Here is a 24,859-nt window from a genome sequence, read left to right as displayed (position 1 = left end):
AGAGCACGTAGGTTTCAAATATGTGATAGCGCGAAGGATATGGATAACGGTAAAGTACACCGCTCAGTATGGTTCCGAAGTGTATTTCGCAATTGGCTGTTTAATAGCACGTCATTATCACTTCAATCATCTTCCTCTATCAGTATGATCATGGCTATTAGTGTGACGGTTCGTGAAATATTACGTAATAAATCTGCGCGTATGAATGTCACTTAATATATAACGGTTACGAAAACTGAACAAAGAATTTCGGGCGACGCACAGCAAGTATAAATAGCATGACCGCTTCTGTAGTTCCTGATGCAACGACGGATTCGTCACAGATTGTAGGAATGCAATAAATCAGTAGGAATCATAGGAGGTTTGGTGGGGTGGTGGTGAAAACATTTACTGGGCTTTAAGAGGGAGGGACAGGAGGTATGCTGGGACGAGCCCGTAAGGGACTGGCGGAAGCATAGGCCGAGGATATAGAGGACCGCGGCAACCAGTCTATATAGGCACTTTGATCACCACCATCAAGGTGTCATTGTGTTTTTCTTCTCTATCTCTTCTAGAAGCCGATATGAAAGTTGTAAATCCAGTATTGCTAACAGGCCTACTAACATGGGCATGTTTTGCTTTGCCCATGCCAAAAGGGCAGGAAGAAAGAGGTAAGTTTACATTACCGTTCCGTATTCGTAACGAGCTCACGTTTCTGAAAAGTGCTACCATCAGCCGAGCATTTATAGTCAGCCGATACCAGATCCGTTCGCTGTTTGTAGAAGGACGTGCTTCCGTTCAATAATGCTCACACGTGTTAATCGAATCGTACCTTCTGATACTGTGCTCCGTAAACTCGTAGGCCTAGTTCCACGCGGAATTCTCGTTGCCACATACAGACGAAACATTTTAAGTACTTTATACAACACCGACAATGTTTTAAGTAGCACAATCGACAGCACGCTTGAGTTGAACCTAGTGTCCTAAAACAAAGAACCTTTGACGCCGTGACGCCCTTGCATTGGACGCCATTGCCTGGCGTTGTATTTGACATATACTGTGACCTTTATTGCGGATCATATTAAAGCCAAGGTAACGTTGTAATGTTGCGAAAAAAAACAACAACAAAACAGGGTATCTATGTTAGCATAGAGCGGTTGTGCAAGCTAACCCGTACAAATGTTTTACGGTTACGGAATATACATTCCGTTCACTTCGCATTAGCGCTGAGGTGCAAATTAACCGCGTCCGAATGGTGTTATAGTTTTTTTCAAAGTGTAGTGACACAAAAATTTTACACCATGTTTTTGCTTTTGCAATAAATGCCTAACGGCCCACTTATCATGGCCGGAAGCCTCGTTTGCTCGAGCCCGCGACAGTTAATTATCTGGAGACGTTTTCATAGCGCCCCGTCGCAGTTACGGTTTAGGAGAGCTCTGAGAGAGTCGGAACTCAGCGGGCTTTGCCAGTAAATACAGTTGTCACGTGAGCACACAAAACAGTGACGCAGTCGACACACGCGCCGCGTTTTACGGCTGTGGGAGAGAGCGCACGACACGAGCAAAACAGCCAACACAAACTCGTGACGCAGGCAGTAATTGGTCGTTGATATTCAAACAAAGTTGACGTCTAGGTCGCCAGGTGCACCATGTCCCGTGCAGTTGCGTGGCACGAACTTTAAGACTGCTTTTAGTATGTTCTCGCTTATATTAGAGGTTGATATCTTGAAGATGATGTATCTCTGTCCACACAAAGCCATCTCTAGTGTTATCTCCACTTCAAAATTTTCTGTCAGCACTCTTTTAAAGGACACACGGATACAAATGATTTCACCAAGCTCCGCGCAAAGCAGGAAAGCTGCCAGTGAACGTGGTTTGACAACACTTCGCACTAGCTAGCCTGGATGAATCATCGCAAAGGTAAAAAACAGGCCGAAAAATAAAAGTGATATTGTCCAGTATAAAAGGCATTTGTGACAAACGGATGCCGTCGTATACTCCTTGATGACTTGCACGGACGTAGTTGGTGAACGCTATGAAATAATAAACGATACATACTACGGTAACGGATGGAGACAGACAGACAGACAGACAGACAGACAGACAGACAGACAGACAGACAGACAGACAGAGATAGATAGATAGATAGATAGATAGATAGATAGATAGATAGATAGATAGATAGATAGATAGATAGATAGATAGATAGATAGATAGATAGATAGATAGATAGATAGATAGATAGATAGATAGATAGATAGATAGATAGATAGATAGATAGATAGATAGATAGATAGATAGATAGATAGATAGATAGATAGATAGATAGATAGATAGATAGATAGATAGATAGATAGATAGATAGCAATATTCAATTATACACCCGGAGATGTTAGCCTGGTTTATCGCCCGGCTTGCTACTTCAGGTGGCGGGTGATGATAATGACGTATACAATGATCACACGCACGCACAAATAATACGTACAGTCATAAACACACATATATATGCAAGAGAGTCATTCATAGAATTTTGTTAAGGCGAGTAGCCCTCAAAAACTCCCCCAGCGCTATTGTGTTGCGCGTCCCACGAGCGCTGTTTTGACGCTATCGAACTATATAGGGTGTTTTTTTAGGCCATAAATAATTCTAATAAAGATCGTACGATAGACCGGCTCCTGTCATTCTCACGCACGAACTTTACGCCGAAGCGGAATTAATTAGCCGCACCTAAAGTGACATTGAAGCGATACACAAAAACACACAAATGAACTTTTTTTTAATTACTGGCGTGAGAGCAATTGTTTATATGGCAGAATTGTAGGCCATCGCTACTTAAGGCATAGCCATTTATTAGAAATCGCGAATCGGTTGACTGATCGACTCCGCGGCCCGCCTCGGCTGATGCACCCAAACTAGCCTTATAGGTATCCCATAATTGAACTTGTCACCACCTTTGGCGAAGTTCCCTAGTCGAGTTGTTGAGTTGAATAAACTTTATTTGCCCAACGGTTGATATTGGGCCCGGGGCTAGGCTGCCAGGGATCCACAAGCCTTTCCATACGGTCGCCGGCGGCACCAACACGAAGTGATGCGAGAAATCATCATCATGTGGTGACGTCATCATACGAACGTTTCCGGCAATCAACTTAGCCGTCATTCGTAAGCATTTGAAGTAAGCTGTACGCGATAAATACAGTTGAATGGATACTTTGCAAAATATCTGCAAAGTATGCAAAGTATGCAAAATGTCTTAATGGCTTCTCTTCTGGCGTAACGTTCTTGCTTTTTTTTTCGTCTTTTTGCCTGAACCCTAAATGGAGAAGACTACTTTGTATGCGACACTCCCGTGTGCCTCCAACGAGGTAAGATATTCTCAGCTGACAGCGACTTACTTTGGTTCGTTTCAATACATTACTCGAAGATACATTATCTGTAACAATACTCCAATTTACGAAATTTTGCAAAGCCAGAATTCGGGATGCTGACGCACCCCTACTTTTTACGTTCACGGCAACTCTATAGCTTGCGAATTAGATTACAACTGAAGAAAAGGATGTTGCAACATAAAGAAAAGCGTGTTGCAACATAAAGATGCAACATAAAGGTGCAACATAAAGCTGCATTGCGACTATATACAGTCCATTCTAAAATTGCGCAGCAGATTTATTACAGACCCGTTTTGCTGACGTCATAACGGTTGCTCGCTTAATATACACTCACGCTAAGAAAAAATGTATTCCACCTCAACTTCCTGAAGTGATGACGCGTGTATCCGTAGCCGCCAGTACATCGTCTCGAGTAGATCAATGAACTGGAGCAACTTCAACTTGTAGAATATATACAACACTCGTCTTCCACGTGCATAATGAGAAAACACAAACTTAGAGGGCATTTGGATATATGTTTAACACTAAAAAGAAACAGTCAAAACCTAAATTGTCACATTTCTGCAAGAACGAAATGATGTAACCCAATTGAACGCGACATTCAAAATGTGTCTATAAATTCATGTAATACTCACAAGAACAAACACAAGACAACAAAAAGACACACATAACTTCTTTAGTGTAATCGATATCCTTCTTAAAAAATATGCTCGTGTATAGTTTACGAAAGCCTAAAGACTGAAGCCTTTTGAATAATTCTTACATACGATTGTCTTTGTTCTTAACCGTCACATGCACGTAACTTTTATTTTATACGTTCACACATATGTAGTACTTGTATTGCTGATATTTATGTTTACCTGAAAGAAAGCTCTTGTGAACAGTTCTTGGACATTTCCTGTATTTGTGTAGCTGGTGACTTAGAGTGTATAGCCGGCAACGACGAATGCCACGGCATATGACTAAAAGCAAATAGTTCGCAGAAAACTAAACGAACCCTAAGGTCGCTGCTCCGGACAGAGTTTAGTACTTAAACGTACGCCAAAGAAAAAAAAACGACGTTTCCTGTATTAGTAAATTACACTTTCAGAATATTTATGCATGGAAGTAGAGGCCCGGTCAAAATGATTTTCTTATGCAATGCTCTATCGTTTGCAAATGAGCAAAATAAACTATATGTGATTTGGCTTGATTGAACTTCCATCTCAGCCAAGATGATCAACGAATCGCTCAACACATCGGTTGATCCATGCGAAGATTTTTACTCGTACGCTTGCGGCGGATGGATGGAAAATCACCCGATACCAGCTGAAAAGTCAGCGCTGGACAGTTTCAGCATACTCAACGACGAACTGAGGGATACACTTCGAGGTAAGGCCAACTCACCTCAGTGCTGCTGTGGCCATGAAGATGAGAATGTTGGTCTCATTTTTCTGTAATGGGTAAGGTACGCAAATGAAAGAAAGAACGTTATAGAAAAAACTAGCACGTCTGGATAGGCGCCCCTTCACATTAAAAAAAAAAGGATCTTCAGCACAAGACGAACATTTTAAAATACTTCTTAGTGGACACTGGACTATATAAGAGTTTGTGACGAGCAGCCATGTCTAACTATACATGAATTTATGTGTCGGTCCGCGTACTGTGGGCAGAACTTAGAAATGTGTGCGCATGAACGTCATATTGAAAAGTGGACTCCTGCAAATGAACTGTCCATCGCCAAGTTATATTTTACTTGTTTCAGTATTGTGTATGTTTTTTCTTTACTTGTTCATTACCATTCTTTTTAGATGCGAAGCATCTCTTGCTCGGGTCTATGTCCCGCGGCGTCGGCGTCCGCACTCACACTACGCATGCGCAGCTCTCCTCCTTCCCTCTCTCCAACAGCTGAGCGCTACTCTCTCCACTTCTCTCCTACCACATGCTTGCGCTTCTCCTGCGTTCTCGCTTCTGCTCTCGCGGCGCATGCGCTACTCTACTTCTCTAGTCTCCTCTCCTTCAAGTGTGAATATAAAGCGGGTAGAGCGCTGCGCGCGTTCAGTTCAGCGCTTGCTTCGGTTCACTCCGCTTGACTCCGTTGATGCTTCGGATGAAGTGTGATGGTCCGATGATGTCTGATGCGGGCTCGACATGCCGAAATTCGGTCCTGCGCAACGCCGCGATGAGCGCATGCGCGTCCCCTCCCCTTCTCTCTCCTCTCCTACGCTGCCCCCTCTCGCGCGCCTGTCGACCGCGTTCCCCACTCGCTCTGTGAGAATTAACGGCCAGGCTAGAGGAAGACACGACGCGCGTAGCATTCCTCTTCGCGTTCCACGACACGAGGTCGGTAGCATGCCCGAGGTCGGTAGCATGCCCAACGAACGCCAACGGAACTCGATCGTGCAAGTGTTCCGGTTTCGCATCGTCTCACGGTCCCCTTTAGCGGGAGATGGTGTAATTTTTTTCCGTTGCAGAGCTTATTGAGATTGAGTAGCCTAGGTGGTAAGAACCTCAACCTATCCGCAGCAAGCCAGTTAGAACAGAACAGAAGGCACCCAGTGAAAAACCCACGACGTTCTCGTATACAAAACGAACTTCTATAAAACATTTTCTAGCCCATGTTGCCAGAAGCCGTGCGCAGCTAAAGGTTGTCATGGGAAAACTAAGCTCTGGTCAAACTTCCTTAATGATAAATAAGTGAGCTAGGCATTTCACGCCAGCAGGATGAAGAAAGCTTCCATAGACGGCTAACTTTATAGAGTGTTTTACAAGTTACAGCGGTGAATAATAACGCCATAGGTAATTGAAGCAACGCGAAAATGAAAATTTAGAGCCTAAGATGTAAAACATGCCCGTGAAAAAAAAAATAGGATGAATACCGCAGCTAATGCCGGGATAAGTGTACGTGCATACGCAATGCCCTCCACGGAAACATCACCCTGTTTCTATTGCGATAGCAATTATATATGGACAGTCTCGACGGGTTTTTGCCGTCGCCGTCATGTCCTTTCGGTATGAAGTCCAAATCGATAAAATCCCCTCGCGGATCGTATGCTCTACCACGGCTAAAAGCGCGCGAGCGAGGGCGACGAACGCGGCCGAAGCAGAGAGCAAACGAACCGTCCCGTTTCCGTCACTCGAAGGGTTCATGCGATAACATCACCCCGCTCGGGAGGGCTGCCGTCGAAGCAGACAGGAAACGCCACGCCCTTCTTTAACGAGCATGAAAATAGACGCGAGGGGGGGAGTGTCGCGCGGGGCGCGGTCGCGATCGCTGGCACGCGCGCTATCTCGAAAGCCATCACAGCAGGCGGCTCGTATACCCTTCTACGTGCTGCGCTCTCAACGCGAAGTGACTATGCGGAGAGCATCGCTCCCTGGAGCTTCCGTATTCTCTTACACCAACGTTTTGCAGTAACGCGAGATCGGATACAAAACATTTAGCTGCCAGCCTCACTTCCATTTGTTGCTACCGCATTCATTGCTTCGCCTTTGTGGCGAAACTGTGACTTTTTTTTTGTTGAAGCAAGAACAAGTGCTACAGCTAAGAGAATCGCCTCTGAAAATACATACAAACGTAATTGGGCAACATAGAAAATGTGCAGGAGGGAGGTCAGTTGCGTTTTCGTAAAAAAGTAATACTTTGATGATGTTTGTTAACTCTTTATCTCGCACAGGACTTAAAATAGAGTGGAATCTCGTTGATACGATTCTGCATAATACGTTTTTAGGCCCTATACGTTTTTCTGTTTGTACCGTGGTGGAAATGGTGAACGTGGTCAAGACCTACCTTTCAAGAAACATTCACCGTGAAATTTTTAGGGAAGTCTGTTTAAAGCAGAGTTAAAGGCCATCTGCGCAACTCAAGTCGATCGTTGACAATTTTTCCCGGTTAACGCAACAAACGCTCTACACTTGACGAGTATGCTGTGGCATAAAGCACAACCAATCTAAAAATTATTCCACTTCATTTTTGAAATGACTTTCGGAGATCCGCCGATGGGCGTAGCCATATTTTGAGCACATCATCGGCTACGGAAACATAGTGGCCGCTTAGCGATGTGACCACTGCATGGTTTCGCTGTGCCCATATAAGTTGCAGTTGTCAGCTTGCTCTCTCCTTACTTCCCCTGTGTCCCTGTGTATTTGCGTGTGCCTATCAAATAATAGTCATAATAACAATCGTGCAATCAGCTATAGCTAGCTAGTGTACCAGAGTCATCACGATTTTTTTCTCTTTGACTTCAGATCTATTAGAAAACATCACCCTCGTAGACGAGAACCAAACTATTGTAGACAAGCTTGGACTTTTCTACAATTCTTGCGTAGGTGAGTGACCATTTTAAAAATTTCTCGAAGTCGATAGAGTTAAGTTAGTTTCTTGAAACAACGAAAGTACCCGCCATAGATGCTTTTTCTGTCACCTGTGGGACACACGTTTCCGCCTTTAGAAAAGATCACTCAGACCACTCAAACGCTCAACTCAATGCATAACGCATAAAACCGAATAATTACTAGAGGATTCAGCTGGCTGTCTTTCTGTATAAGAAAATAGAATGTAAAGATTCAAATGTAGAATAGCTGACATTCGCAAAGGACAGGAAAACTGAAAACTAGCTAAGCCAGTTTTCAAATGGCTGATGACAACACGCAGATAGATATTGCCTATAATTTTAAGAATAGCAAATTCTTCATTATCGCACACCGACACAGTATAACACTCGGAACCGTTGTTGTACTTCAGAGCCGAAGGAACAGTCCAGTTTCGTTCATTACGCAGGCGTAATTTCTCCGCGAAGGCTTAGACGTCGAAAGAACTAAAACTTGTCCTTATCTCTCACGCACCGAACATTTGCTTGAGTAGATGGGTGAGTGATTCACGTACGAGCATTCAGTTGATCAACAGTCTCTTCTAAATTGTAAAGTTTGGTACGAAGTATTTCACATCTAAGACGCCATGCCATGACAGAAAGTTGCTAAATATACATGTGGGTCTTCAATAATCCATTCAGCCGTCTGCAAGCGGTCATCGTACATTCTGCCGTTCATTGGCTGATTTGAAAATCGTGCGCTGCATAGTTACCGTGGCCGCCGCGGAAGGTCGCCACGTGCCCGCGCGCGTGCTCGCGATCACACTGAAAGTAAGCGGCGCGCTCGAAGGAAAAAAAAAACACAGTGCTCAAGGTTGTGACACGAGTGTGACGTAACTTCTTTCCCCCGTGCCATCCTTCTCTGCTTAGCTTCCAGCGCTCTCGTCGGGACGAGAGAAGAGAGGAAGCAATTACAGCGTGCGACAAATCTCTCTAACTACCCTCGTACTTCACAAATTCTAAAAATTTTTGCGGCGATCCACTCGTGAGGTAATAAACTACATTAATGAAGCAATTCGATAGTTACTTGGAAAAGTGTTGCAGGGCCTCTTTAAAACTAGAAGGATGGCGTTGATGCATACCTATCTAAAATAAAATGGTCTGGAACGACTTAAGACAGAGCCGCAAACTAATCTTCGGTTTGCCTTCGATTAATTCCCACTAAACTCTCATAACTGGAATAAATGGCATTCCTGCAAGATCAGTAGTATCGCAGGAGAAGGCTCTACAGGCAAGCCAGCGATCGTCTGCGAGTTCCTACGTCAGTTTTCCTTGAAGCAACTTTCAAACTGTCGTGAATGAGTTAGAGCCAACAAACTTCTCGACATGGCCTAATCTGTGCGCGGATCACTTCACCACAGTAGAGGATCAAAAGCTACCGCAAAACGTGTCTATAAATACCAAGTACTTTACCGCTTTCGACAGTACTTATTTTGTCCAATTAAAAAAAAACACAAATTAACCCGGGCGAGGTCAAGGCCATGTGACTGCAATGGACATTACTGGTTTCAAAAAAACGCGATCACATCAAATGAAAAGGTTCAGCTGGCTTTTTAACAAAGTAAACCTGGCAATGGCTCGGTAGCGTTCGAACACAGATGTACTGCATGCAAACATCAAACAATGTAAAAGTGCGAAATCAAACCAGAGCGTCGGGACAGCAAACAGCAGTATAACAGTTATGGATCTAATTAAAAAAAAAAAGAAGTTTCGAAATCCAACGGACCCCACGCCTCTTCTAATTTACCTGGATCCATGTTTCAGCTGCACCCGAGCTTCCTGACCGACGTGACGTCATGTTCGAAATAATGAACGCTTCCGGAATGCCTGACTGGCCTAAAACTGGAAAGGAAGCGAATTTCAGCGAGGAAGCACAAGATGTGACGGAATCATCAAACATCACGGAATCTACAAACACAACGGAACCGAGAAACATCACCAGCGTCATCATCAAGACTGGAATGTCCTCCATCCTGAGCATCGGGGTCGCAAGAGATACCCGCCTGCTTGATGGTTACGTCATTCAGGTACTTCAAATTAGGAAAAAAATTGTCGTTTTTATGATTATATAATGCAAATGCACAATTTTTTACAACATTAGAAAAGCAATTGTGTCGCTTGCCGCAACAAATCCGCCATAACTTGCCCATACGACTACGTTGAAGTGTAGCTAGCCCATTGAGCACGCAGCAGTAAAGAAACTGTAGAGAAAAAAAGAAGGGGAGTTTGGATAGATCTTGTAGTGTTCATGTTACCACTCCAGTCGGTGAAGAATCATTTCTTTTCATTTCATCTTCCCCGCGGAGCTAGCCAGTTCAATAGGGCGGTACTAGGCAACCTTATAAAGGTTCTGAAATAGCCAATGCTTAGCGAGGCGAAGAAGCGCAGATGAAGAGACGGATGACACATAGAAGACATGTTGTGACTGTCAAGTTGTTCTTGGTTTCATTAACGGTCAAACAGTATAAATCAGAGTATACACAAGGTAAAAAAAAAAGTATACGCAAGGGGCCCCAAATTAAGGGACTCGGCCAGCTGGCAAGGAACAGCAATGAGTAATCCAGGAGTAGGTCATGCTGCGACTTAAAAAGTGTAAATCTAAAAACACACCAAGACCGTATCGAATGTAAAGAAGTACAAAGCGAATTTTTAAACTCGTGACAATAATTTTAGACGCTATCATAACTTCTCGCTCAATAGGGCATGCCGCTCTTTTTTATGACGGGTGATGAGCGCTTCCCGAACTTCGCGCATGCGCTGGCATCTGCCTTACACATTCATCTGCCTTATGTGCTGTAGGACACCGAAAAAAAAAAAGGTATCACTTGATTGTCACGGCGTAAGCTTTTAGTCTACGCTAGTTCCGCCGCCAGTCCCCCGCCTTTTCGTCGTAATCGATACAACCCTCACGAGCTGCACATTTGAAAACGCAGTGGGCGAAACTATTCGCCACGCATTTATTGGATATTCCACGTGATGAGAAGGTAAATCGTAAAAGAAGGTAGTAAAACTAGAGTAACCTGCGATGACGTAACCACACTATAGAGTTCAAATAATGTCGAGAAAACAGGAAGTCACTAAACAAGTTGATGCAGCAAGTGAACATGAACAGCAGTTGTCTTCCTCCACGTGCGTGCCGATAGGCAGGTTTGAATGTAAAAAAAAAAACACTGACATATAACATCGCTCACGTATCTCGGAGATTTAGTGATACAGATCATGAGTTCAACTGAGATACGCTTCAAAGGTTAATGTTCAGATTAATATTTCTAAAACGGGCTCACCGTTTTCTATTTTCTGAAGCTACGCACAGAGCACAACGACTAATCAAGAATTTTCCACCTTTCAGCTTGACCAGTTAGGTTTTTCCTGGGTAGGCAGAAAACAGCTCATCAATCAAAACACCACTTACAGCAGACCAATTATCGCCGCTTACAAGAACGTCATTCAAGTGGCCATGAAGTTCATGAAGCCTAACCTCAGCGACGAGGAGGTCAGCGATCTCACCGAAAAACTCGTCGCTTACGAAGGACAGCTAGCCAATGTAAGCACACTTCCATCATTGCGATAAGATGTTGCGCGACCTCCGTCCCCGCTCATATAAACTCACGCGCACTTAGCTTCTTAAAGGGGCCCTGCATCACATTTTCAGCATGGTCAGAAAACGCGGCCGATCGGTAGTCGAGGCTCCTGAGAACACGCGTGCCATACATTATAGCGCAGCACGCGGCCTCGAACTTACAAATAATTCTCAGTCAGCTAAAACTCGCTCCCTCTTCTCTGTACAAATGATGCCACATACTCAAATGAACGCGCCATATATCCAAATTCACGGCCATTGGCTGATTTGAGCACCGTGGGCTGCATATATAGTTAATGCGCCGCCCGTGGGAGGTTATAGCCGCGCGTTCAAAAAGAAAAAGTGCTGAATGTGATGACGCGCGCGTGACGTAACTTCTTTCCCCCGTGCCATCCCTCACTGCTTAGCTTCCAGCGCGCTCGTCGGGACGAGAGAAGATAGAAAGCAATTACAACGTGCGACAAATCTCTAACACCGCTCGTACTTGACGGATTCTAAAAATTTGCGCGGCGGTCGATTCGTGTTGCAATAAACTTTGTTTAGTGATGCCGTTCGATGATTACTTGAAGAAGTGTTGCAGGGCGCCTTCAAAAGAACCGCGAAATAAAGGTTTCGGGGTCGACTCGTGCATTACATGTTAACCCGTACTAATAGAAGAACAAGCTGGTAATGTTTCAGCAAGTTTGTTGTGATATTAGATCTGTGTTTGAATTTCACTGCGCCGCAGGTTTAATTCCATCGCTTTCAGGCAACCACGACTGGGGTACGCAATGAACTGACACCTCGCGGAAACGACTACCTCGGTTAACATGTGTAGGTCGCGAGTTTAAGGCTTTTTTGTACACGGGGCATGCGATGCGAGCTTGCTGTTAATGTATCTAAAGTAGCGCAAATATAAGGACAAATGTTAGAAAGGGAGATTGACAGCCACCAATTTGTAGCGCGAAGTCACAAGGAAATCCATACGGTTTTCTCAGAAAGAAAGCGTCTTAGTTGCAGAAAAATAGTCATAGTCCAGGTACCCGGACCAGGACGAGTTTTTCTGCAACTAAGACGCTTTCTTTCTGAGAAAACGGTATGAATTTCCTTGTGACTTCGTTCTACAAAGAACTGGCTGTCAATCTCCCTTTCTTAACCCTTCCACCACCTTGCGGGGTTCCGCAGAACTAATTTGCAAGGAGAAATGTAGACAAACATGGACACACAGGGCGCTATGTATCCTGTATGTCTATGAGCGCCTAAAATTGCCATGTCCTTTATTTGCGCGACTAGGAGGCCTACTGAAGCAAAAAAAAGGGGGGGGGGGAGATAACTCGCCATTTCAAAAATCATCAACATTGTTCGCCATTTTTACGACTGTTGGTAAAGCCACAGTAGTACGTCGGCTTGTTATTACAGTGATTGCGCACCACCTTAACGTTTGCAGCTGACAGCGCCTCCTGAAGAACGGAGGGACCTCCTTAAACTTTATCGTCGAACCACCATGGAAGAATTGCAGAATAATTTCACTAACGTAAGTACCTGTAAGCGTTTTAACCGTGCCTCGGTAGGGCAACAAGCAAACTAACGCCACGTCAAAATGACAATAGTATATAGAAATAGGGTGCTTGTGTAAAATTACATTAACAAGAACCAGAAAAATAAAACGCAAAATTTACAAATAATGACGTATCCTAACTGCTATCCCACCTTTCGTGAAAAAAAACATGCACTTTATAGCTGGTTACGAAGCCACTCATTTAACTATTGTCGACCAAGATAGCAGTGCAGGTTCTTAATTATCAAAATACGTTACAAAGGTATCAAAAGCTCTTCAATATGGAAGTGGGTCTCAGTGCTTTCGGTTAGACGTAACTTTGTGTAATTTATAGTCTATCGACAATTCTTAAGACTCTTATATCCTAGGCAGGCCCGTAGCCGGGGGGGGGGGGGTGTCTAGGGGACCGCCCCCCCCCCCCGAAATTTTGGTGAGGTAGGTGGTTTTACCAAAAATTAATAATGAAAATAGGTTTTTTTTTCTCAAATAGTCAAGGTTTTCAGCAAGTGCCCCCCCCCCCCCCACCCGAAAAAAATTCCTGGCTACGGGTCTGATCCTGGGGTATTAACAGACATTACCCATGTGATCATCCAAAATACAACGGCTTTAGCCAAGGATCTTATAACTGTGTTCCATTTCCTTTTTAGATACCCATACGCACGTTGCTGATTAATGTGTTTAAGGAAGTAAACACTACGCTAGCTGATAACGAGACCATCGAAATGTATGCTCTGGATTACTACACGAAATTAAACAGGTTTCTGGAAACCGTTGACCCGTAAGTACAGAAGTACACGTGCAGCTCGTTCTAGGAATGATTAGCATCGAATTTACGCACTGGTGCACGCGAAGTCGAATGTTAGCAGAAGCCCACGCAGGGATTGCTATCACGAAAGGCTGATTTAATCACAGGGAACTTAAAACAAAAGTCATAGCTACGTTATGGAGCGTGCTTTTTACGGCGCGAAAAAATGCTTATACTGGCCTTTTAAAGCTTAAGAAACAGCAAAGCTAGTCGATCTTAAGGGCTTAACGTGGCTTTCTTGGCTGATGCTAGGTCCTTCCTTGGCGTAGACGGAGTAGAGTCGAACCACAGCCTGTCACAGACTTTTCAAGAATGTCCAAACTGCAGCGCCAGAAACACCCGTGCAAACCTGGTTGTGGCACCCCCGGTAGAAGTGCGGGCCTTTCTTCGCTCATACTCGGCTCGCGCCACGGCGGGTGAACTCGGCGCGGCGGCCGCGCGGACTGTCTGCGTCGGTGGCTTCGCGGCGGCTGCTCTTTGGCACATACGCGGCTATGCGAGATTAAACACAGGTGGTTCGCAGCTGTGGCGTCGGTGGTGGCTAGCAACGGCGCGGCGAGGTTTCTTGCGGGGAACAGCCATTTTTAAGACGCGCTTAACAGCTTCACTGCTAAGAAGAGATCAAACGGTACACAGCAAGATTCAAGTAAAGCACTTTGTTTCTCCTCTTAGCTCATTTAGTATTATGACCTGTAGCACGGCGCGTAGCCACGGGGGGGGGGGGGGGGGGGGGGGGGGGCTCAATTTTTAAATTTGCTTGAGTCTATATACAGGCACACATACAAACATACATAAAGTATGGTTCAACCACCTCCTCCCGCCCTTCCCCGAAAAAAATTCTGGCTACATTACTGCTGCAAGAGCTTCATTTTAAGCTTCAGGAAGTGCTCGACTGATATGTCTTGCTGCACCGAGTGGGACAAAAAATACGTGTTTAATCGCTGATACTTTGGTAGGGTAAGCTGTTACCACTATTTAGTCATATTAGCCATTGTTTGGACGTATAGGCTGCAATTATTTATTCGCACATATCAGTTATCCATAGGTATAAATGAAAAAAAGGCAAGGAGTCAGTTTAGGTGGTAATCGCATGCAATGCTGTTTTTACATCAAGGTTAACATCTTCCGGACGCTATATACTCATAAAATACTCAACATGAATAAAAACAAACACGAGAGCTAAGCTTAGGAACACAAGCGTAACATGCGTAAACGTAAAGTACCCAGAGTGAGCGTAAGAAAAAGAAAGAAAGAAAGAAAGAAAGAAAGAAAGAAAGAAAGAAAGAAAGAAAGAAAGAAAGAAAGAAAGAAAGAAAGAAAGAAAGAAAGAAAGAAAGAAAGAAAGAAAGAAAGAAAGAAAGAAAGAAAGAAAGATGTTGTACGTCGTGGGCGCACAAGCCACGGTTCGCTTTCCCCCATTTTTCCAATAGAACAAGGGCTTCTGTATTTTAAAGGGACACTAAAGAGCAAAACAATTTTTCTCGCATTAGTAAAGTAGTCTTCCACGATACCAAAAACACCACGCTTGCTGCGAGAAGACGCTTAATAAGCGAGAAAACGCGCAAAAAGAAAATACAGGTGGTGACGCCACCTTGGAATTCCCGCACCATTTGCCGTGACGTCACATATTTTTGGCGGCGCCTGCTTGGGCCTACGTAGTTCCTAATCGGTTAAATCGAAGTACATTGTCCTCTGAGGGGGCCAGAGACTTGACATAACGAGTTTCTGGAAATTTCGTCGAGCCAGTGGCGCCAAAATACGTTAAATGCTCTGACACCTTTTACGTCACGAATTACAAAGTTCGGCGCGAAATTTAAAAATGAAACTTTGAACTTGGTTTTCTCCTCTAATAATAAACCTATGGTGGTGAAATAAACTGCACAGGAGTTCTCCGAGCACACTTTATCAATCTAAACCAATTCATTGTTTCTCTTTAGTGTCCCTTTAACAGCGACGCTGTTAAAGATGGCAGTAAGACGTCCGTTAAAAAGAAACCCCTGCTGCGCCGTGCCTGTGCTAAAAATAGCCAAGCCGCCGCCGCGCCGAGGAGCAGCGCCGCAGAGCTGTCGCCATAGCAACCACCGCAGTTACTGACACCGTGGCTCAGGGTATAGTGTACTAGAACAGGGGAGTGCTCGGAACGGCCGCAGCAACAATGTAGAGAAAGTGAAGTCCAAACAGGGTAAATACACCTGCGGCGCTGCGATCGGTAGTCTGCAATGTGTCGTCGTTTAAGAGGTGCGCGCGGCTCCGCCAAAGTGGTGCAGGGGTAGAATGCCCGCTTCCCACTGAAAAGACCCGGGTTCGAATCGAAGCTTTGGATGGTGGGTTTTTATTCTTACTGTCACCTGTTATAGCTGTGTTGGTTTTCCTTTGTTTCTTAATACTAGCTTCCGTTGCTACGTATTGCTACAAAAAGTAACGTAAAATGTGAAATCTCGTTACGAGTCTCGTGTTCGCGAAAATCTCGGAGGCCATACTTTACGTTTTTTGTTCAATCCCGGGCGGTGAAGCTGCAAATAACTGCGCTCACTGTATAATTTCTTCTGTTTTGTTTCACATTTTGCGTTACTTTTTGAACCAACACGTAGCAGGTGAAGCTAGTTTTAAAAAACAAAGAAAAACCAATGCAGCCATAAAAGGTGACAGTAAGAATAAAAACCCGCCATCTAAAGCTGCGATTCGAACCGGGGTCTTTTGAGTGGGAAGCGGGCATTGCACCCCTGCACCACTTCGGCAGAGCCGCGCGCAACTCTTAAACGACGACACATTGCAAACTACCAATCGCAGCGGTGCAAGCGGACTGACCCTGTTTGGGCTTCACTTTCCGAAGCTCGTTCCGAGCACTCCCCTATTCTAGTACACTTTACTCAGGGACAGCGATTTCAACACAATCAGAGTGGCAAGCGTCACGCGCATTCCGGATCCACCCGTCGCCGTCTCTTGCCTGCCGCTTCTTCGGCCAAGCACGCTGGATGCAATCGCCGCCGCTGCAGCACGATGAGCTGAGGTTCAACCAGAGTCGCTGTGCCAAGGTTTGCGCAACTCAGTGCAAACTTCCCGAATTTTTTTATTGCGATAGCAATTATATGGACAGTCTCGACGGGCTTTTGCCGTCGCCGTCATGTCCCTCCCGTATCAAGTCCAAATCGATAAAATCCCCCCGCGCATCGTATGTTCTACCGCGGCTAATAACGCGCGAGCGGGGGCGACGAACGCGGCCGAAGCAGAGAGCAAACGAGCCGTGCCGTTTCCGTCGCTCGAAGGGTGCATGCGATAACATCATCCCACTCGGGAGGCCTGCCGTCGAAGCGGACAGGAAACGCCCCACTCATCTTTAACGAGCATGAAAAAAGACGCGAAGACGCGAGGGGTGGAGGGGGGGGGTGAGTTTGAACTTTGAATCTAAATGCGCGGTCGCGATCGCTGGCGCGCGCGCTATATTGACAGGCATCGCAGCGGGCGGCTCGTATACCTTTCTGCGTGCTGCGCTCTCAACGCGAAGTGACTATGTGGAAAGCATCTCTCCCCGGAGCGGCCGTATTCTCTTACACCAGCATTTTGTAGTTACGCGAGATCGGATACAAAACAGTAATCTGCCAGCCTCACTTCGTATAACACCACAATTTGTTGATATCGCATTCATTGCTTCGCCATTGCGGTGAAACTGACTATTTTTGTTGAAGTTTCCAGTCAGTTATAGGGAGCTATTGAAATAATGTATTTACATGCGCTGACAGAAAATACATAACGTTGCATTGTTGCTTCCAGGGACATGCTGTATAACTACGCTGGGATGAGAATCATGCTCTCATGGGTGGGCGCAGCTTCTGCAGATTTCCGAAACGCCAGCTTCGAGCTATCGAAAATCCAAAGTGGAGTTAGCGTTCAAAAGCCAAGATGGGAACGGTGCATCAACTCTGTGAAGGGTAGCATGCCGTCGGTTATCGGCCACCTCTACGTGAAGAACAAATTCAGCGAAGAGGCCAAGAAAGAGGTAATCCCTAGCGCACCCACCAACAGTATACAGTCATTTTGCTACAATGTGTAGTTCGAACTAACTAAACCAACAGACAGTTAAGCCAAGGAAAGGATCGGGGACATTATTTGTGGCTTTTTTTTTTAACGGTACAGTTCGGATTACGGCCCAAAATTAAAGGGAAGCAAAGTATACGGAAAATCACCTTTTCCGTCGGTGGGATCCAAACCCACAACCTTAGAATTACGCGGCCGATGCTCTACCATTTGAGCTACGACAGAGGGCGCTCCATCGCCCATTTTGTAGGGTACTTATGGGCATTTAATACGAGTTCAGATGCCACCGACGGAAACGGTGATTTTTCATCTACATTAGTTCCTTTAAATTTAGGATCATTATACTACAGCTGAAAAAAACAGTAAAGAATGACGCCTATGCTTTCCCTGGCTTCACTGTCTGCGCTGCTTTCATTAGCTGTGTCTAACAAATAAATGAGCCCCTCAAACAATTCTCATTATTTCGTACAATGTGCACGGCCGTGCTTGTTACTTCCGGTATACTGTGCGTCCATCGGTATCGCACATAGAGTTCGGTTTCTATTTTATATTTTTTTAAATATATTTTTGTGCTGTTCCGTTAAGCTAATTCAACATGTTGAACACCGAATGTTTGAGGTTGCACAAAACTGTGTTCGGTTTCGTATCCGTGACACGGTTTGGAAGCCTATAGCGTTAAACGTCACTGAAATTCATTTTGTCTTGCATCCACTTTCAAAGAAAGAGATGTTGTACTGTGTATTGTTCGTTTTGATTTGACACATTGACAACTTGAACATTGACACATTGTCTAACTTGAAGAATAAGTGAATAGATTAATATCTAGGTACCATATTAAACAAACAGCAAGGTGTTGAGGTTACATTGTTTCGACAACCTTTTCAGACTTATTTGCGATGTGGAGCTAGCATGAGTACTTTTTACCAAGTTAAACAAGTGAGCCATTCGATAGACAATTAATTTCTCGGAAATAAGGGTACGCCTTTCTCGTTATTTAATGAATTCGCATAGGTGTGAACGTCGACTACGTCAGAGACAAATGCCCAGCACATATGAAGTTGAGGAACTTCAACTGCCTATTTTCTCGTGAAGTTCCACGCGAAGCACGCTGGAGTAGCATGTCAGGCGAATAGCCAGGCAAACATCTCCAGCTTTTCATTAAAATGTTGCTCTCTCTCTCTCTCTGCGTTCACTACAGCAACAAAAAAGACGCACTTTTTTTCCGATGTAATCGCAAGATTGTGATGTCATCAGCAACTGAAGAACATCGCTACGGCGTAACATGATATAACATTTATGTAAGATATCTTTCATTCCAGGTCGAGGACCTCGCCCGAAGGCTCATGTCAGTCTTTAATGAAACGTTACAAACGATTAAATGGATGGACAATGCTACGAGAGATACCGCAGAGGAAAAGGTGCGGATGTCACAGTTTTCCCAGTACGGAAGACACAACATGCATATACTGTTCCCATATTACGATTTATATTAATTAACATCTATCATGCGTTAATCATATTGAAGTTCTCCAGAAAGCTTTTTCTTACAGTTCATAGATTGCTTTTCGATAAGAAGCTTGCAAAAAACATTTTCTACAAGGGCACTCAGTAGTGTGCAAAGCCATTCAACCCACGAATAACCGATTAATTTTTCCGGTTTTACGTGCCGAAATTTTGAACACCTGAGGTTCATCAACATCCACCTATACATAAGTACACGGACAATCTTGGATTTCGGCCCCCGTCAAAACGCGGCCGCCAATTCGAAAATCGAACCAACGTACTCAAGCGTAGCAGCGCGAACCTTCAATGGAGTGGAGTACCGGCATACTGGAAAACATGTCTGGAGCATGAAATGCTTTTCGCTGCTGTTGTCGTAGAGGTTCAAGAGACCGTGAGCCAAAAGTGACAGCCGTTATCCGGGCACTCATAGAAGGACATCCGGGATTCGTTAAGAGAACAAAACGAGGACATCCGGGCAACCAATCCAAAGTAAGAAAAATGCTGTCTCTGGTCATGTCCTTTGTACATGATCGCATTACATACGCTTGTTACTGCCCACAGAGGTAATAAAGCATATTGCTTCAGCGTCCTCCATCGTTATTTACAGTATCATTGAGGCTGTATATCATAGCATGCTGAAGTTTTATTTGTCATTTATGATAGCGACCTTGTTGTCTATAGCGCTATTATTGTCTTTAGCTTGTACCAAAAAATTCAGTCAAGGAGATCTGCTGCTGTCTCTAAAAAATATGCAATATACATTAAGTAAACCTATTTGACCTATTTTAAAAGCGACGCTATTAAAGCTTGCCGTAATTTGTCTGTCGGAAACAGAAATGATATTCATCATGAACCGGCACGCGCTTTCTACATCCTCTTCTAATTCATGGCGAAAAACGATTCTTCACGAGGCGAGGTTCGAACCCGCGTACCCTCGATCCGCTGGCGAACGTCCTAACCACTCGGCTATCCAAGCACGCTAGCAGAGCATAGCATAGCCTTGTATAGTATAGTGTAGCAAGGGGGTGGGAAAGGGAAGTGATTGTGAGGAGGAGAGATGTGATGGTGAGGAGGAGGGAAAAGGAGGAGGGGTGACTGTACAACATAGCATAGAAATGAGAAAGGGAGAAATAGAGAGAAATAAATAAATAAAAATATAGTCAGAAACAGAGAGAAGAAGAAAGAAATATAGAAAAAAAGAAAAAAAAAACATTTGCAAAACTTAGCAAAACGGCAAAAGCCAGGACTACATAGGTTCCCATCAGCTCCGCTGTCTGTAGCAATGCGCCTGCAGTGCAATCTACGCTAATTTTTTGATTGAGCAAGTTACTTCAAATCGCATTGCAAAATTACCTTTATATCAAATGCTTTGCGATGTAACACAGTTGGCCAGGGGTGCCAATTTTATAGTATATTGTACAATTCTCTCGCTGTATAGCCTTCTGCTTTTCTCCGAGTGAAATCTGTCCGTGGGGTTAATGGAATGCTGCGCCCGTCGGACATCATTTGCTAGGCTAATCGCAAGCAATTTTTCCGCGACATCTTTTTGGTTTATTGTTTCTTTTTCAGTTGAGAAAAATGGAAGCGAAAATTGGATATTCAGACAAAATAATTAACATGACATATCTTGAAGACCTTTACCGATTCGTAAGTCCACACTCTCGTACTACGAAAACAAGCTTTCACTAGCATCAGATGATCGCGTGAATTGTTGCATGCTTTAAGTTTCAGTTGCCGCAGTTTTTCGTTCAAGGTATAAGTCGGTTGCGAACGTAGCTCTAAGAATCACTGCATGGAAGTAACAAGAAATCAACGCTAGTTCTACCAGTGATCAACTGAAAGAAAGATGCTTCGAATATCTGCCACTCCTAGTCTGTGAAAAAGGGCGAGGAGTATTACAGCACACTAGTATAATTCTAAGAGCTGTGCTATTTTCAGGTCAATAAATAACTACTTGAAGGTATGGAATATTTGCTACTGTTCACAACACATCTGTTGCATTGACTTAGAATGAACGATACCGGAATTGTGTGTTCTAATCAGATTAGATACTGCACGAATTCGGTATTTTCTATAATTATTAACATACTGTTTTTATGCAATACTCAGTACTTATAGAAATGGAGTAGCCGAGGTGATATAAAACTCAACCTCCCCAACCAATCAAGAACAACAACAACAGAACAGAAGTTAACTCCAACAGAACAAAACTGAACAGAAGAACTTGCTTACTGTACACATTTTAAGCATGGTGTGCATGTTTGAGCCCCAGAAAAAACCTGAGGAAAGGGCACAGGAGAAGTCAGTGTGCGTGTTTTGCTTTGTATTTTCGCGCGCGCACGCACGCACACACACACAACACACACACACACGCACGCACGCACACACACAATAGCGCGTGCGCCGACAAACACCGCAATATGTATAACAAACAATAGTCCCTTAGTGGATAACACCTTTGTGTGAACCATTCGCATAGGAGGTCATCGTTGAACAGACACCTAAAGTCAACTGAACAGGCAATGACTAATTACTTACTACAGTAACTGCAAACTCATCACTATTGTTGCCGTTATCAATATTTCGGCCACCTGTAAGCTGCATGGGCCTGCCATAATATGTCCATGCAATCTAGTACAGGTTAACGCTGAAAGATGGCGCCACCAGCGGTGTTGCACATCTGCGTCGCTTTCATCTCGCAACTAGCGATGTGCATGAACTACACATGTTCAGAACGCGTGGGGGAACTTAAGGGAAAGCTAACAGCAAACATTGTGTCCTTTCATGTTATACAAAGATATATGCGGCATACAATGCTCGTACAGCGACACTGTAACTTCGGACACTGAAGCGTCCTGGAGGTCTCGCTATACTTAATATATTATTCGCTTGTTCGTGAAAGCAGATTTGAACGCTTCACTGCTTCAGGTGCCGCGACTACCTCTCAACACTTCTTATTTGGAAGCAGTCTTCGTGGTGTCCGTAAACAGCGGGAAAAATAGTTTGCTGAAACTACGAGAGAAATACGACAAGTCCACGTAAGAGATCAACACGTATATTTTTTTTTCACGTTTTCGCGAATGCTGAACTTCGCTGTGATCTCTATAACATGTTTCAAAAAATATACTGGGTGAAAAAAGTCAGCCTAATTTTGAAACATTTGATGTGATGGAGAGATGTAGAAGTGTCTGTGCTCACAATGTTGAATATACTTGCCCAAATGAATGAATGAATGAATGAATGAATGAATGAATGAATGAATGAATGAATGAATGAATGAATGAATGAATTTTGGTGCGGCTATGAGGATAGAGTGACCTACTGCATAAAAGCACAACGATACAGACCATAAGGCATTCAGTGCCGAAGTGGCCAGTGCATTTCAATAACACGTGAGGGTGCTCCTGGTGGCTCAAAACATGCGTGTGACTTAGTTCAGCTCGTTGGTGGGGATTCATCGAATACAAGATAAGGCTTGCAAACACGGACACAGGAGAAGGTAAATATACAGCCCAAACGCAGTGCCACAGTGTCAAGTACTGTGCAACAGTGTAGCTTAAAGGGACTGTCTACCGCTCGGAAAAATTTTTTTGATTGTGGTGAAAATGAAAAGATCGTTCGTCACATCGGTGGCAACGAGCGCGCTTTCGTCCCATAAAAAAATAATTATAATTTTAATCTGATGTTGAAAACCGTGAAAGAATGACCGCTAGCGTCACCCAACAGCAAAGTGGTCGCTATTCTCGAAATCTATAGGTGTGACAGACTATCCACGCAGGTGGACTTATTTTGCTTAAAAACAAACATGTAGAACTTGAGAGTGTATTTTCCGCTCTTGAAACAGCTTTCGATTGCGTCAAAAAGTAATTTTTGCTGTATTTTTTTATCTTACGCGCCCAAAAAGACGCCTGGCGGCGCTGCCGACGCCGCCGCTTTCGAGTTCGTTTGCTTCAACACCCCACGCTGGTTGTACCGTTACGCTGCACTGTCGTTAGGATGTCTCGCGCGTGCTGCGCTGTGAAGGCATGCATTTATAATCGCTACATCAGTACAGGAGTTTCGTTACATCGTTTGCCTGCAAGACCGTTACAGAAATGTCTGTGAGAAGATTGCGGCAGCAGTGCTAAAATAAACGCATAGACTGCAATCATAGCAAAACGAGTGTTCTGTAATCGTATAATAAGGCTTCATTTAACCGATGGTGCGCTTAAAACGACTGTTACATTCATGGCATTAGTGTTCAAAGAAAAAAAAAGAAATCCTACAGAGTTGACATGTGCTTTCGGTTTTAATTTTTACCGGCACTACAATCGTCATCGCGTCCACCAACCAGTGTTGTGGGGTGTATTCACACCAATGGAAGAAGACCGAACGCAGATCGAAAAATTCTGTTTAAAAATTTTCTACTCACTTTCCAGAGAAACCGCTGCAAGGATGGACACTTCAGGCGGTAGGCTTTCGAATGCGGTACAAAACAGAAAAGCGATGAAGGACGGTAGACAGTCCCTTTAAGCTCACACTGTGGCATATAAGAAGGTAGACAGAAAACTGACGTGCGCGTGAACAGGAATGCAGACACACCTGTCAGTCAGCGCGCGCGTCTACGCGAGAGGTACCCGCGTTTCTTTTAACTAACCAACCAACTAACCAACTAATTAACCAATTGAACAAATAAATGTTCAAACAAAAAACAGTACAAACTGCTAGGACGCAGTAACCCCCCCCCCCCCCCCCCCCCACACACACACACACACTGTATCCTGTTTCGGCTCTTCGTATTTTGAGATGGTTGCAGTTAGAAGTTTGAACACATTCAGAATTTGAAAACGATCGAGTTTGTTGCTCTAGTACTCCGCTTCCCGAGTACGCGTAACAACAAACAGGCGCGAGGCCAAAGAAAATATGCTCTCTTTTCCACTTGACAGTAACGCAGGCTAAAAAAGGGAGAAAAGGAAAGGCACACTCGGCCCTGTTGTCCCTGTCTTTCATCTGCGCTACCATCAAGTATGCGTAAAAACAAGGCCACACTGCCGCCCTCATGATCTCTATGTCCGCGAGGCAGTCAACGGGACTGAAAAGTACTTGCGCTTCTATATTAGATGCAATCAAACACGATGTTGTGCTCATGGTTCTTTCTTTTTTTTTTACCTTGCGCAACGTACTGTAGATGGATTGTAGGTCCTGCAGTCATCAACGCCTTCTACAGCCCAAGTTCAAATCAAATGGGTGCGTTTAACCACTTCAAACTTGCGTTGCTAATGTCAATAAACTATATCGGACGAGAACTTTGTCCGCGAACCCTAGGCGGTAAACCTGACGCAGAACTTTTTCATGAGCAAGCCGCGTTCTGAGTGGGAAACAAGGAACTCCATTATGGGCGTATGTTACAGTAGTAGTAATAGCTACGCAGGCGTGATAAATGGTGAACACAATGCAGGCCGATTATGGTGTCTAAATCTCACAGAATTGAGCACAGTATACGTTAAACCAGATTGCTTAGGTGTGTTTGACTACGTAAGTTGTACGCTTGACTATAACTTATGCATGCTTATAATGGTCCAAGAAAGCTAGTAACAACTGCTGTGACTATTTGCTCGTGGTTACAAGCTTTTTCCTAACTTTTTTTTAGTAGCGTAGGTTAAGATGTAGAATGCGCTTACATTTCATTGCACCTCCGATATAAGGT

At 44.2% G+C, this 24,859-nt stretch overlaps 1 protein-coding gene and 1 long non-coding RNA gene across 3 annotated transcripts in view; one reads left to right on the top strand and one right to left on the bottom strand.

The window, feature by feature from the left end:
• The window catches only part of LOC119404780 (neprilysin-1), a 113,548-nt gene continuing 88,689 nt past the window's right edge, over positions 1–24,859 (top strand). The window contains exons 1-14 of one of the 2 annotated variants that reach the window (XM_049419018.1): positions 1–49; positions 555–650; positions 3,302–3,340; positions 4,574–4,735; positions 7,592–7,672; positions 9,478–9,740; positions 11,063–11,257; positions 12,720–12,806; positions 13,478–13,608; positions 17,407–17,632; positions 18,990–19,088; positions 20,743–20,820; positions 22,102–22,211; positions 24,341–24,399. In XM_049419018.1, coding sequence (XP_049274975.1) covers positions 40–49; positions 555–650; positions 3,302–3,340; positions 4,574–4,735; positions 7,592–7,672; positions 9,478–9,740; positions 11,063–11,257; positions 12,720–12,806; positions 13,478–13,608; positions 17,407–17,632; positions 18,990–19,088; positions 20,743–20,820; positions 22,102–22,211; positions 24,341–24,399 — 1,636 coding nt within the window. In that variant the 5' untranslated portion in view covers positions 1–39. Of the gene's footprint in view, positions 50–554; positions 651–3,298; positions 3,341–4,573; positions 4,736–7,591; positions 7,673–9,477; positions 9,741–11,062; positions 11,258–12,719; positions 12,807–13,477; positions 13,609–17,406; positions 17,633–18,989; positions 19,089–20,742; positions 20,821–22,101; positions 22,212–24,340; positions 24,400–24,859 lie in introns of both variants that reach the window. The other variant, XM_049419017.1, reaches the window with a different exon arrangement.
• LOC125759805 (uncharacterized) overlaps positions 9,880–24,859 on the bottom strand; it is a 104,921-nt gene continuing 89,941 nt past the window's right edge. Inside the window, exon 4 of the long non-coding RNA XR_007417497.1 lies at positions 9,880–9,914. This is a non-coding gene — a long non-coding RNA (uncharacterized LOC125759805). The remainder of the gene's footprint in view (positions 9,915–24,859) is intronic.

The sequence above is a fragment of the Rhipicephalus sanguineus genome, chromosome 9, assembly GCF_013339695.2.
Source record: "Rhipicephalus sanguineus isolate Rsan-2018 chromosome 9, BIME_Rsan_1.4, whole genome shotgun sequence".
Classification (NCBI taxonomy): Eukaryota; Metazoa; Arthropoda; class Arachnida; order Ixodida; family Ixodidae; genus Rhipicephalus; species Rhipicephalus sanguineus.
The sequence above is the reverse complement of the archived record's forward strand: the minus strand, read 5'-3'. Positions and strand labels throughout refer to the sequence as shown.